Below are 13,650 nucleotides of genomic sequence, written 5' to 3'. Positions count from 1 at the left end.
CTGCGGCCCAGGGGTTCGCGCCACAGCGGGTGTCGCGCCCCGCGCCAAGTGAGCAAACCCCGCGCGCCCTTCCACTGCTCGGGCCTGAAGGCCTTGTCTTCCGCACACAAAGTTCCGCATGTTGGATACGTGTTACAAATTGCTGAGGTTTCGTAGCCCAAAGTAGGGCGCACTGAGACTGACGGAGCACCCCGTTCCAAAACCCCCACCCCCCCCTCCCGCGTGGCCCGGGCCCTGGGAGGGAGCAGGGGCCTCCTGAGCATGACCGTGAGCGCGCACCCCCCCCCCCCGTGCCTGCCGGGAGGTGTAATTTGCTGCCCCATTGTAATTTGGAGACCCACAGTGTCGGAACCTAGAATCCGGTGGGCTAGGGTTGGCCATGAGCTGCCTTAATAGGGCTCCTGCCCTGGGCCAGGCCTTGAATGGCCCTGCAGGATGATGGCAGCTGCCTGGGCAAGGTTTCAAAGAGGTTCCAGAGGGTAGTAACCTTAAGGGTGCTGGAGCCAGAACTCTCAGCCTGCCCCTGGACCCGGAGAAGCTGCCACCCTGGGCTGGGTTGCTTGGGATGATGGGCAGGACGGTCAGTTGCGGTATATGGAGGTGCACATTAAGTGGCAGAATAAAAGAAGTCAGATTTAGCCTTTTCATTGGATGATGCGTTGATGTGATGGCATACCGCTGGAAATGTGCAAATTCCATTTTGTTCACATATTTAATTTTGAGGTTTAGCCCAGCAAATGCAACATTATTGCAGTGAATATTTCATGAAGGTAGTATAGTTGCCCAGTAATGTAGAATTTTACTGTAGATATTGAAAATAGTTACATGACAGTTAAGGAAATGTTTTACATGTATGTTTAACTTTCCCCTTTTATAAAGAAGTCGAACATACATTCAATACAATGTAAGAATTCAAATGTATAATTCAGTGAACTTTTCACGTCTCTGTAACTCCTAGGTCAAGATGTAGAACTTTTCTAGCAAACCCTTCTTGCCTACTACTGCTAGATAGCCCTCCTAGGCTTTATGCTGATGTCTGTCACCAGAGATATTTTTGGCCTATTTGGATAGGTATGTAGTCTTTTTTGCTCAGCATTATATGTGAGATTATCCATACAGTGTGTGGATGATGTGTGTGAGATTTATCATTACAGTGTACAGTAGTGGTATAGTTTGTTGATGGTTTGTGTTTTCATTGCCTGGTATATTTTATGGTACTAATATTTGTAACATTTATCTCCGACTGTGGATGGAACATTTGGATTGTTTCCACTTTATAACTAGTGTGAATTACACTTCAAAGAAAGATTTTTAATTTGCTCTTTTTAAAGTTTATCAAATTTTATTGATTTACCATGTGTTATAAATCTGTGTCCTTTGGGGGCACCTTCACATTTCAACATGTGCACATGCTTTACCCCTCCTCCACCAAACTTGTATTGCCATTACGCTGTCACCTTTATCCCCCATCTCTTTTTTTCTCCCCTTCTCCTGTCCTCTCTCCCCTCTAGTAATCCCAGTAGTTTTCACAGAATCTAAGAGTTATCTTTGTTGTGTTTTGCCAGTTTGTTTTGTTTGGTTATTTATATTCTACAACTGAATGAAACCATCCGGTCATTGGCTTTCACTTTCTGATTAATTTTACTTCATCCTAGTTCTATCCATATTGTAACAAAGGGCACAATTTCATATTTAATAACTGAGTAGGATTCCATTCAGTCTATACACCACAGTTTCTTGACCTATCTGTCTATGTAGGTCTATATATATGTCAGTGGACTTTTAGGTGAATTGCATGTCTTAACTGTTGTGAACAATGCAACTGTGAACATAGGGTGCATAACTCTTTTCATACTAGTGTATTTGGGTAAATACCTAAAAGTGGAATCATGGGTTCTCCATTTTTACTTTTTAAAGGGACCTTCACTGTTTGCCAGAGACTGTACCAATTTGAATTCCCATCAATAGCGAATGAGAATTTCTTTTCTAAGACAATTCTTTAGGAAATTTTTGGTATAGGCACTTACTTCTCTAGAGTATACACTGAAGAGTGTCAGTGCTGGTCCTACATACTTCACATTGAGCTTTAGTACATGTTGCCTAACAGTTTTCTGAAGTTCACACTCCCACCAGCAGTGTGTGAGGGTTTGTTCTATGGCCTCCTTAGAGATGTTTGTGTGGTAGAACAGTTAATGCAAAATTCAGATTTTTGATTGAATCCGGCAAACGATTACTTTCATATATGCTTTACATGGGAAAAAACATCCTCTCACATTTTTGACATCAATTCAATGAGTTGTTAAGGGTAGGAATGCTAATCATTCTTTCAGAATGAAGTGCGTGATTATTATTATTGTAAAACGCTATATAAGATATGCACGGGGCTGGGGATATTTTTTGTTTTTTTATTTTGTTCTGTTTAATCCGCATTGACATTTTCATTCTTAAAGCCTTTGTTATCTTCATTGTTTTAAACACGGAAACCATGATAATAATGACAGTTGTTTGCAGCCTTGAAAACCAAAAGTTCATATTTAAATACTGGGCTGTAAGAGGAATTTCAGACTGGTTCCAGCTCAAAGTAGAGATGTTCTGAAATTTTTGAATTCACTGGAGTAAACTTATGAGGCTGTTCAGGAACGGATAGAAAGAACTGTGGTCAGGCAGGCCAGTTCTGAACACAGTTGAGCCTTTGGTCCTGTGGTTCCTCCAGCCAGCCTCTGGTGCCACCTGCAGGCTCTGAGAGGACAAACATTGGTGGTTGGGTTGTTACTGCAGAGTGACCGTGCTTCTCAACCTTGAGGACAGAGGTCAGTTGGGTCTTACCCCTGAAGTTCTGGGGTGGGATGGGAGGATTTTACATGTTTTAATTTATAAGAATTTTCCAGGTGCTGCTGAGGCTGCTGATGGGAGTCAGCCTTAGGAACACCTGCAGTGAGACCAGCCCTGGCAGTCCAGTGTGGGTGAGAAGTGAATAGCTTCAGGTTCAGCTTCTTTGCAGCTGGCCAGAACTCACAGGGTCAGAGGAGTGCACAGAGTATGAGGCCTGCCTTTGCGGAAGTATTTGTTGTTTTTTCCCCTGTAGACGGGAAATCAGCCCCAGTACATTATACACATTTGGGAGGAGGAGACTGCATACCTTTGGCTGAGTGAGCACCATAGCTACAGTGAAATTGGATTCATAGTAAACAAACATAATATACCTTTTCCAAAAATATTTGGTAGAAGCAGTTTTAGAAAACTTCTGGATTACTGGAAAAACTGCTGTATACTGAAAAGTGAGTTACACTAATAGGCCAGCAGAACCTTAGGGATTTATCTATGAGGCAGGTGTCAAGTCACCAAGCCTTAGGATGACACTTTTTTTCCCAACATCTGATTAATATTATTTATTGAGTTGTCTACCGTAGCATTATGTTGTATCTTGTAGAATATATTTAAAAATATTATTTAGGTCTCTTTGCCTCTTGGCTGGTCCTACACATAAGTTTTAGTTACTTATAAGAGCCCATCAATGTTTCTGCTTTTTGAAATGTAGTAGAAGTCTCCATTCCTCTTTGTGGCACTAAAAATGAGTTTAAATCATGTTTTTCTCTAGTCAAAAATCTTATAGGCCTATCAGTGGTCCTGAGTTGAGCGGACTGTAAAGGGGAACTGGGAAGAGATCCACTGAATATGGCATAAGACAATGTTTTTTGCAATTGTAGCTGAACCCTGTTACAGAGCCACCGTCAAGGGAATGTTAAAACATAAGGCAGCACTGATGTATGAGTTAAAAGGGAAAGTCAGAAATGATCTCAGGATTATTAAAAAACTCATTTGGGTCCACTTAGGCTAAAAACATTCCTTAATCAGTCCCCTGATTATACAGCTCTCAGATCTAACTGGACTTCTGATCGCATCGTCAGCTGTAGGCAAGTTTGGAGTTTTATTTATGTAGGCAAGTTTCCATTTTATTTCATGAAAGTGCATGTTAAAAAGTATTTTTGGTAGGTTGTATCTGTTATTTACTTATCCATAGTAGCATAATTCCAGATTTTGGAATGGGTAACTGTCGGAGACCAGCTCCAACTATTGAGGTGTCTGGAGGCAAGACAGGCAGGACCCTAAGGTGGGAAGGCGTCGGCGAGTGGAGATTCCTAAAAAAGGGGGAAAGGGAGAAAAAAAGGGAAAGGGGGGCGAGGAAGACACGGGAGTCAGAGTTGGGTGCAAGTCTTCCTGCTCTGCCTTCAGCAGAGGTTTATTTTATACATTAGGAGCAAGCAGTGGGATGACATCAGCATACGAACTGGGCTGAGAGATTACAATCATCTTTGTTTTTCCTAAGAACAGTTTAGAGTCGTATTGCCTTTTAGCTGAGATATAACATTCCAAAATCAATCAAGGTTAAAAACAGGTACATAAGTGCACAAAGTTTATGGCTAATATTACTATAGTGGAGATCAACTAAGATAGAAGTCCCTTAAACCTTATCTATTACTTAATGGGTTTTGTTTTTGTGCCTGAATCATCCTGGGAGACAGAAGAGGAAATTCCTTGCTAATCAAATCTCTGAATAGGAGACATAGGTGGATTTTTTTTTTATCTAAAGACTACATAGTAGAATCCTGAAAAACTAGTCAGAAGACTTGTGGATTCCTTTAAGGTGTAGCAGGTGGAAAACTTGATTAGTTTAAAAACAGGCAACCTGGATGAGTTTCCACATCTAAAGGCCAAACAATAGGAAGTTTGAGTAATTCTTTAAAAAGCTGAATAGAAGGCTAGGTGAGATAATAGAATGATAAGATTTGTGTTATCCTCCATCTGGCAGTGAGAGAGACTTTGCAAAAACAGCCCTTTTAATTTTATCAGTCAGTAGTCAAGTCACTTGACTTCAGGGGAATTTTTTTTACCCTGGTGCAGTGCTTGCTTGTCAGGGCAGGCAGGCCTTGTGCGGCCGAGGCAGTCCAATTGTAAGCTGAAAGTTGCTCAGAATATTTTGATATTATGGTTATAAAAAAAAGGGAGGTCATAACATAAGTTAGCGTGAAAAGTCTGATTTTTCAGAGCAATTCCCCTCCATCCGGACCGTGTCTGACGACAGAGGTTGCATAGCTTGTGTCAGGTAACTTTTGGGGAGTAAAGGAACCCAAGCTTGCCTGCCTTCCTTATGCATTCCAAATATAGTAAAGAACTTTTTTTTTTTTATTTGAGGTGCCATAATTATTGCACACACATTTTTTTTTAAGATTCATTATTTATGCATACAAGAATTGGGGTGTAGGCCAGAGGTATGGGGGAGAGTATTCATCAAAGACTGAGTGGGAAGTAGAACAACCAGATTAACTGAAATACACTGCTGATGGGAGCAGTGCGCCAGACAGGAGAGGTCTGCTGCCCTGTGTTTGTTAGCTGTGTGCCTCCAGTAGCTTGTTACCCCTGTGTCTTTAACCCCTGTGCCACCCTCACACATAATGTTAATCAGATTTGTCTCCAAATGAAATGCAAAAAGTAGATGTGAAAGTATTGTATGAATGTAAGCCCTAGAACTTTGTTCTACTCAAAGGATATAAAAAGTCAAATTAAAAAGGGAAAACTGACTTTCTGATTTAATGATATAAAATTTATATTGTTATTTCTCATTAGTCTTATAACATTTTATAAGCCCACAAACACTTCTTGCTTAGATAAAAGGTAAAGGTTTAAAGTATGTGGCAATTACTATAGACCTAAATGACTTTTCAGTGACCCTTAAAAAAAAAAAAAAAACTTTTCCTTCTTTACCTAAGTACACATGGTTAATCTCAGAAAAGAAGATTTAAGCAGATTTTTTGTTCTTTGTCAAAACTGTTTGTATGTATGTTTGTGTTTAGAAATATACCCTCTTGGCAGAAAGCTTCTTTACCTTCTAAAGAAAGTATTCACTTGGGAGGAACTTGCACTCAACTTGGCTGTGGCTAGAAAACCTGGCCAATTCAAATGCTGATTTTAGACAAGCTCTGAATAATTAAGCTGGGTTTCTTGGAAGAAGTGTCCTTTACTGAATAGTATCCTGCAGGCCTTGAGCAGTGTGGAGCCTCAGAGTTTTCCAGCAGGGAACCTGTTTAACATTTTCCACACTGATCTGGGTCTGGCTTTGTCTTTATGAAATGTTTTTTGGTGGGAACCCAACTGACCTCTCTCAGATGGCCGCTGGATCTGCTCCCCTCTATTTGAACACGTTCAGAAGTGGATGGACTTAATCAGTTGCCAGTTGGTTTAATCAGGCTGTTTCCTGCGCCTGAACTTGTCCTGCTAGTAATTGTTCCAAAAGACCTGAGACATTTATTAGCAAGAACTTGTGACTCCCACATATTTATCCCCCAGGGCAGAAAAAAAGTCATAAAAGGAAAGTCAGAAGTGTTCATCATTTTTTATTTGAATAGCAGAATGGGGACTACATAGATTTTCGTCATATCTTCTGAGTTTTAACAGAGATGTTAAGAAACGGACTCATCAGTATTCTCTAAAGCATGGCTATTTGAAAATACATCTACAACTAAATTTATGCTATTTGTTGACTCTGTGTCCTTGAAATTTGTAAAGCCTTCATTCATTTCTTCATCTCAGCAAGCAGATAGACAGTTCTAGCCCTGGGTTGTTGTTGTCAGGACAAATTATACTTACACGCTCTCGTATCTGAGCTCTTAGCCTGGGCCAGTGACAGAGGAGGTAAACATTTACCAAAAAAAAAATGCCTCCCATTCTACTTCATCCTGCAGTCTGTCTTTGCTTAACTCTCCTCCCTCCCTTCCACTTCGACCCAATTTCTGTCCTTTCTTTGAGGCTCTGTTCAACTTAAGTTTCCATAAGGATAAGCCATTGGCTTTAGTTCAGTTTCCCTTTCTTTGAACCTCCTTGACTTTGTATCTGCTAGACCTGCACTCCCTCTTTTTCTGCCTGGCAAATTCCTATTTATCCCTTAAACTTAGCTCAAGTGTCACTTCCCCTAGAAAAACTTCCCCGTTAGTGTAAACATGTTAGGTAGGGTATGTATTTGATTATCTATTCATTTTGTCATGTTCAGGTCACTATCATTTTTATTTTTAAGGTAAACATATGTTGAACACCCAATTCATGCCAGTAGCTGGGAAGAGCCCAAGCAATTCCCCCCATGGCACAGTGAGCTGCTGGGTGGAGAATACGTTGGTCTTACGAGACAGCAAACATTGCTCTGCATTCATGAAGGGAGTGCGTGCTACTTAGGACTTCAGACTTTGTTCAGAGGTCCTTTACATTTCCCTTTCAAATATCTTCAAAAGTAACTTGTTTTTTTCTTAGGTATGACTGTTGCTAAAGCAGAATGAGCAAAAGGGTCAGACCTGCATCTTTTGGTACCTATTTGATTATCTTCTGAAACAGCTAGTATCCAGGTCTCTGGCCAGAGCTGATTTCCCTGTGACATTCTCTTTTGATCTGAAATTTGACCTGTTAACTCTTTATTTACATATTTTTTTCTCCTAGTTTTTAAATAACTTTTTAAATTAAAATAATAATACATGCCCAATATAGAAATTTTAGTAATGCAGAGCAACATAAAGAAGAAATGAATTTCTCCCTTTCCTGTGACCCAGAAATAACAATTTTAGAAATATTTCTTTCCAGTTTTTTTATGTTGAGTGTATCACAAAATGAATACTTGTATTTTTCAATTTTTCCCTCATCTTTCTGGTTCTCTATTTTCACTATTTAATCTTCTTACTTATTTGTGGTATTGCTCTCTGAAACACTCATAGTTACTAGGATTATAGTATGCGGTTCTGTTCACTATGCTTTCATACAGAATTAGAGATGATGTTTATATTGGTATGACACAGTTAAAACGGTAACTAAGATTTACTCTCTTAATTTTGGTAAGTAGAGCAACTCAAACAATGACATGAAAAACTGATGAGAATTTATAGGCCACACTCAAGGCATTGAACGCTTTTTGTATGTATATTTATATTGTAACAAATATATCTGATAAGCTTGCTTCCCTTATTTAGTAATAAATATACCAAGTAAGCACTGATGCTACACAGAGAGGCTGTTATATATTTGGAATAGAGTATCTTTAAAAGTGGGTAAAGACTGAAAATACAAATAGGTGAAAGAGAGGCAAAGGTAAATTCACAGAACCAGTAAACAACTTGATGTCAAACTAGGATGTTTTATAATCCATTTGATATTGAATTTTGAGGAATACTGTATCTCCCTGCAAATATATCTGGACATACTTGCCATAAGTAAGACGCCTGTTTGAGTGGACTGTGACTCTACCTTAGCCTGAAAGTTACTATTTCTTTAATGTGGGGCCAGTGCATATTGAATGTGTGTTAAAAAATCATATGCTTCTTTTAAGTAATTCCTTAGTGGATTCATACATTCTTGGCAAGTGCCAGCTATGTGTTAGGAATAGGATAGGAGACTTTAAGAGAAAATGGATCTGTAACTACAATGTTGTACAAAAAGAGATCCAGGGCTTTTGCTTTTCTGAAAATTAACTTCCTCTTCTCAAAAGAACTTCCTCTGCTCTCCACTCTACTGAGGCCTCAAATATCCTGATAGAAGCTGCCGTTCACTTAGTTCTGGTTGTAAATTTTTCTTTTTAAGATTTATTTATCTATTTATTTATGAGAGGATTCACCAGAGATAGTGGAGAGCAGAACAGGAGGATCTACTGAAATACACTGCTGAGGGGAGCAGTGGATGAGATAAGAGAGGTCTGCTGCACCATGAGGGTTAGCTCTCTGGCCTGGTATTAAACTCATGCTGCAGTGGCTACAGATAGCTTGATACTGCAGAGACTTAACCCCTATGCCACCAGAGAGGCCTCTAGTTGTAAACTTCTCAAAACAGTCTTCTGACTGGTCCTGCTAATGATCACATGTAACTCACTTCCTATAGCCAGTAAGGGGCAGGTACCCGGTAGGAGAGGGGTTGAACAAAGGGGTGCTTGAGGGTGGGACTGCTTTTCTAGAAAGAAAGGGGTACAGGGTAGACAGCATAAGAACTAGGTAGTGCCATCACTGACCAGTGTGAATGAGCTCTGCCGAGAAACATCAGCTGCAACAGTGACCTGCTCAGTCCCAGATGGGCATGCCGAGTTTCTCTTTAAATGGATGATGCATGAGTATGGATGATGCATGAGTATGATTGAGGCTTACTGGATTTTGACAATAACTTATACTCTCCTTCATTTATTCAAGTTTTATATTTAGAAGTCTAATTCCTAGGCATGTATTTTCTGATCTTCTACCTTTGTGATAGGTTTTCATGTTTGTTTTTATCATAATGACCTTGGTAAGTAATCAATGTAAGCTTTGTTATCACTATTTTATAAGATTCAAAGACATGAATTAATCTTTCCTGTACATAAAAAGTGGCAAAGACTATGGGTTCTGGAGTCCTCCAGAATACCTGCTGTGTGCCAGATACCACTTATGAATGAACAGAAGCTAACCACTTCTGACTGAACGGTGTTGTACATGGTGGGAGAACTGGGAGGTCCAGGAAGGGTGGGGATCCTTTCTGTTGTCATATGATGATCAGTGTGATGACCAGGGTCAAGCACACCTTTCCTAAAGCCAGTTCAGATTGTTACTGGACATCCCAGTCAATCCTGTCCTTTCTGCCTCTCTGGGATTTTCCTACTTCCCAAATATTTCAAGGCCTTAGCTTCATCTCTGTGTTTTGCTGGTCTCTGTAATCTGAGTTGGCTGTGGACCTGAAGTTTTCATCAGTTTCTTTTTTAGTGCACAAGCCAAATCCTAGAAAACACGGCTGTTGATAGGGGCAGTCCTGAAAGAATGAAAATGTTATCTTCTGTGGTCTTGGTGAAAGCCAGTTTTTATTTTTCTTCAAAGTTTCAAAATAAATATGTAATCATAGAGGAGCCCATTACTTGGAAATTATTTTTCTAGTGCGTTCCTCTCTCTAGCCTTCTTGGTTTGCCTCCTGTTGTGTTTGAGGAAGCTAGGAGCTTCAAAGCCAGGAAAATGAACCAAATCTCTTTTATGGCAGTGGTAACATCTTGGGAAGGAAAGACATATAGTTATTACTTAATTAGCATTTCTGGAACTAGAAAGGAACATGAAAATTATGCCAATTTGTCTTGTATGCATTGAACTTTTATCCAAGCAATATTTCCAATGTGATACCTGATGATCAGGCAGAAGGGAACCAGAGGGTCTGAATATATCTAACAACTGAACTCCTAACAAAGTAAGCTGGGTTCTGTTTAAGACCCAAAGCAGCACTAGCATGAGAGTGATATGCTCACCCCTTACTGGATCTTCTTGAATCTACATAGTCTTGAGGTAGTATCTAAAAATATTGGGAATGTGCTTCGATGTCTTTCTTCTCCATGTAACAGTGGACCTGTTTCTCAGAGCTTATCTGCTATGTGTCCAAGTCGATACGGTCATAAAGAAATGTTCATTGCTTCCAATCACAAGAAAAATTAGCAAAAATGTGACTCTGTGCTGCCCTGTATCTTTCAACTTTAAATGAGATGAAAAAACTTGTTTAACCAGTGAGGGATAAAAAGAACTGTCAAATTTAAAAACTAGTTGATGAATAGCTCCATATTAAATATGCAGCAACCCAGACTATAGGCTGTAGGTGAAAAGTAATGTTCCATTTGGCATAGATATACTCCATGACTAACTTTTCAAAAGTGCAGAATGGTTCATTAAGTCTATATGTTGATACATGCTATGTACCCTATGTTTAAAGCATTTAAGTTTCGCGAGATAGCTGTGATAGGTTACTGTCAGCTCTAACAGGAAAATGAGGGGTTTTTTTTCATTGCCATTGGTCTAACTTTATCATTTTTTAATCACTGTAAATTTCTTATATCCATAGTAAATTTCTTGCATCCAACTTTGTTTTGTTTTGATTTGGTTCCCTTCTCTTTCTCTCTCCCCAGTTCCTTCCTCCTTCCTCCACCACCTTCCTTTCCCTTTGATAGCACCCTGGCAGAGTGGACTACTGGCCTGATTGGAGTGTGCATAACTGGTTAGATATCTCTCTGGGCCCGATTCTGAGGAGGACAGAACAAGAAAGGGACATAGGTGTGACACCAAGATAATGATTGTGCCTCAGAGCTGCAGTTTGTGTTTTCTGAGTTAAGAAGAATGACACTTGAGATAAAGATTTTTTTTTGTTGCAGTTTTATAGTATGAAACCGTTACCTGAGTTTAAATTGAGTAGCTGAATAACTCTGTGACCGGCAACAGATTTCTTAGCTTTAATCTAGTTTCTCGTCCAAAAAAGTGGGAGTTAAAATAGTACTGAGATCCTAGATATGTCATGAGATTACAGCATGTAATCTCCATAAAGGTCATTGTCTGGTATATAGTAAATGCCTGGTATATATTAGCTATTGTCATTTTTACATTCATTAGACACAGTTGTCTCTATGTCACTGTTTTCTTTAAAATTCAAGTATGAGAAAAGTGACAGTCAGTTTCCTTTTATTGAGGTATTTCAATCAGGATGATAAACAGATGGAAGACTTACTGCTAGAGTTCATGGAGACCAGTGGGATATAAAATTGGATCTTTACAGAGAACACAGAGATCATAAGAAAACTGCTGCATGTGAGAAACTAGAGTAGTAGGACTTGAGATACTTGGAAAATTTAAGAATCATTGATTCTGAAATGGCCAGAAAGACTGAGTACCTGCATCTTATTTATTTGAATTTTTTCTATTTTTATGATTTATGGCTTTTATGTAAGAGAACAGCTAGAGAAAGGGTAAAGCTTTTTTTGAATGTAGAAATATTTTGCAAATACAATTTTCCCCTGGCACTATCTCTTATACCCTGTTGAGCCTTTTTCCCCTCTCCCTCCCTCTTAACCTCAGAAACTTCTATTTGGGTAGCAGTGTCCACTAATTTATAATTATCTTACTTTATGTGTTCATTCATTTTGTGTCCTTATTTTATTCATATATGTGAAAGTTTCCAATATTTGTCTTTATGTTTGACTTCACATGTCCCATCAGGTTCCTTTAGGACTGAATAGTACCCCACTGTGTGTATATGCCATATCTTCTTTATTCAAACTTTTATCAGGGGGCACTTAGGTTGCTTCCATATCTAACTGTTGTAAATAATGCAATTAACATTGTGGAGTGTGTGTGTGTGTGTATATATATATATATATATTAATGAGAGAGATGCTATTATTTATTTATTTTTAGATTTTATTTATTTGTGCATACAGAACTGGGGTACAGGCCAGAGGTTCAGGGGGTGGTGAGAGAATTCACCAGAGACCGAGTGGGGAGCAGAAAAGGCAGATCGAGGACGTACACTGCTGAAGGGAGCAGCAGGCAAGACAGGAGAGGTTTGTTTGCCATGGGGGTCACCTCCTTGGCCAGGGTTCCAACTTGTGCTGAAGTGGCTGTAGCTAGCTTCATAGCCCATTGTGCCATCAAAGAAGGCCCAGTTTTCCCCATTTAAATGCTAATTTAAAAACTCTTAATTTTAGAGTCTGTATATAGACATAAGTGATTTTGTGTGCCTAGGAGATTAAAAACTAAGGAATTTAGCAGAAGCATCAGTAATATGATTTTTTTTTCAGACATAATCCTTCAGAATCGGGGGGAGAGGGGCAGGGGATAAATCCCATCCCTCCGTAAGAGCTATGAAAATATTGGTGAACATAGCTATAATCAACTTATTCAGAACTCTTAAAATTAGCCAACAGCTTCCAATAATTTGAGGACTGTTTATTCAGGAAAAACTACAGAACCCCATTAAGCAGGGTTTGTGACACTGTAACTTGAACTGTTCCCATCTCCTTCTGCTCAGGTCTATAGTAATCTTGAAAACCAGCATCTTGCAAATATGGTACTTGTAAAAACCAGCAACCTTACAACCACTCAGTGGAGCAGGCTTTGCTTGGAATGATGCAAAAAGCCCCATTTCCAGACCTTCAGTCTTAACTGACCTATCACACAGTTCTCTGGAAAACCCCTTTTTAGGGCATTGTATTGTATTCGACCTGATTTAGAATTCAGAACTTGCTCTGTAGGAAAGTCATATCTGCAGGGCCTTTGTCAAAACAATCAGTGACAATTATTTAACATTGTAGCTGCTGAGGCAGCAATGCTAATTGGGCAAATAAGAAACCTGGGAAAAAAACTAAAAGGGGGGTATGGGGTAAGGTATCTATAAGGGTTTTTTTAAAGCCTAGGGAATTAGAAGACTGTGAATATATGCTGGACTGTGTGCATGCCTAGGAAAGAAGTGCGAGAGCCCCAGTCTCTTATCTATAACCCTCAGCAAGCATAAGGCAAAAGTGTTTAAGACATTCCCAAAACACATAGAGCAAAACCCATCAGCAAATGCTGGGAGACTTATTGGTACAAAACATTAAAAAAAAAACAAAACACTAGGCTACTCATTAGCTAAACGTTAAGCTAATCGAAATATCAGTGGTTAGAATTCAGAACTATAGGAATTCAGACCTTCCAGAATTCATACAGGAAGGCCACCTTACTGACTGTTAATAGCTATAATAATGGCAGTAAAAAATCACTAACAACAGCAAAAAATTGGAGGGATTGAGAGAGGGAAGCCTGATTTCCAGAATTGGTAATTGTATTATTATACTATGTGAAATGTTTGATTTTCAAG

The 13,650-nt window shown here is 39.3% G+C and overlaps 1 protein-coding gene across 1 annotated transcript in view; it reads left to right on the top strand.

Moving 5' to 3' along the window:
- Positions 1-938: 938 nt before the first annotated feature.
- Positions 939-13,650, top strand: part of RNASEH2B (ribonuclease H2, subunit B) — a gene marked incomplete at its 5' end in the record, with an annotated part of 53,135 nt that continues 40,423 nt past the window's right edge. Inside the window, one exon of the mRNA XM_012723177.1 lies at positions 939-1,071. Within this exon, the coding sequence (XP_012578631.1) occupies positions 939-1,071 (133 nt within the window). The remainder of the gene's footprint in view (positions 1,072-13,650) is intronic.

This window comes from Condylura cristata, unplaced genomic scaffold (genome assembly GCF_000260355.1).
Source record: "Condylura cristata isolate star-nosed mole 26May11 unplaced genomic scaffold, ConCri1.0 scaffold00010, whole genome shotgun sequence".
NCBI classification, from domain to species: Eukaryota; Metazoa; Chordata; class Mammalia; order Eulipotyphla; family Talpidae; genus Condylura; species Condylura cristata.
This window is presented reverse-complemented; position numbering and strand designations above follow the sequence as displayed.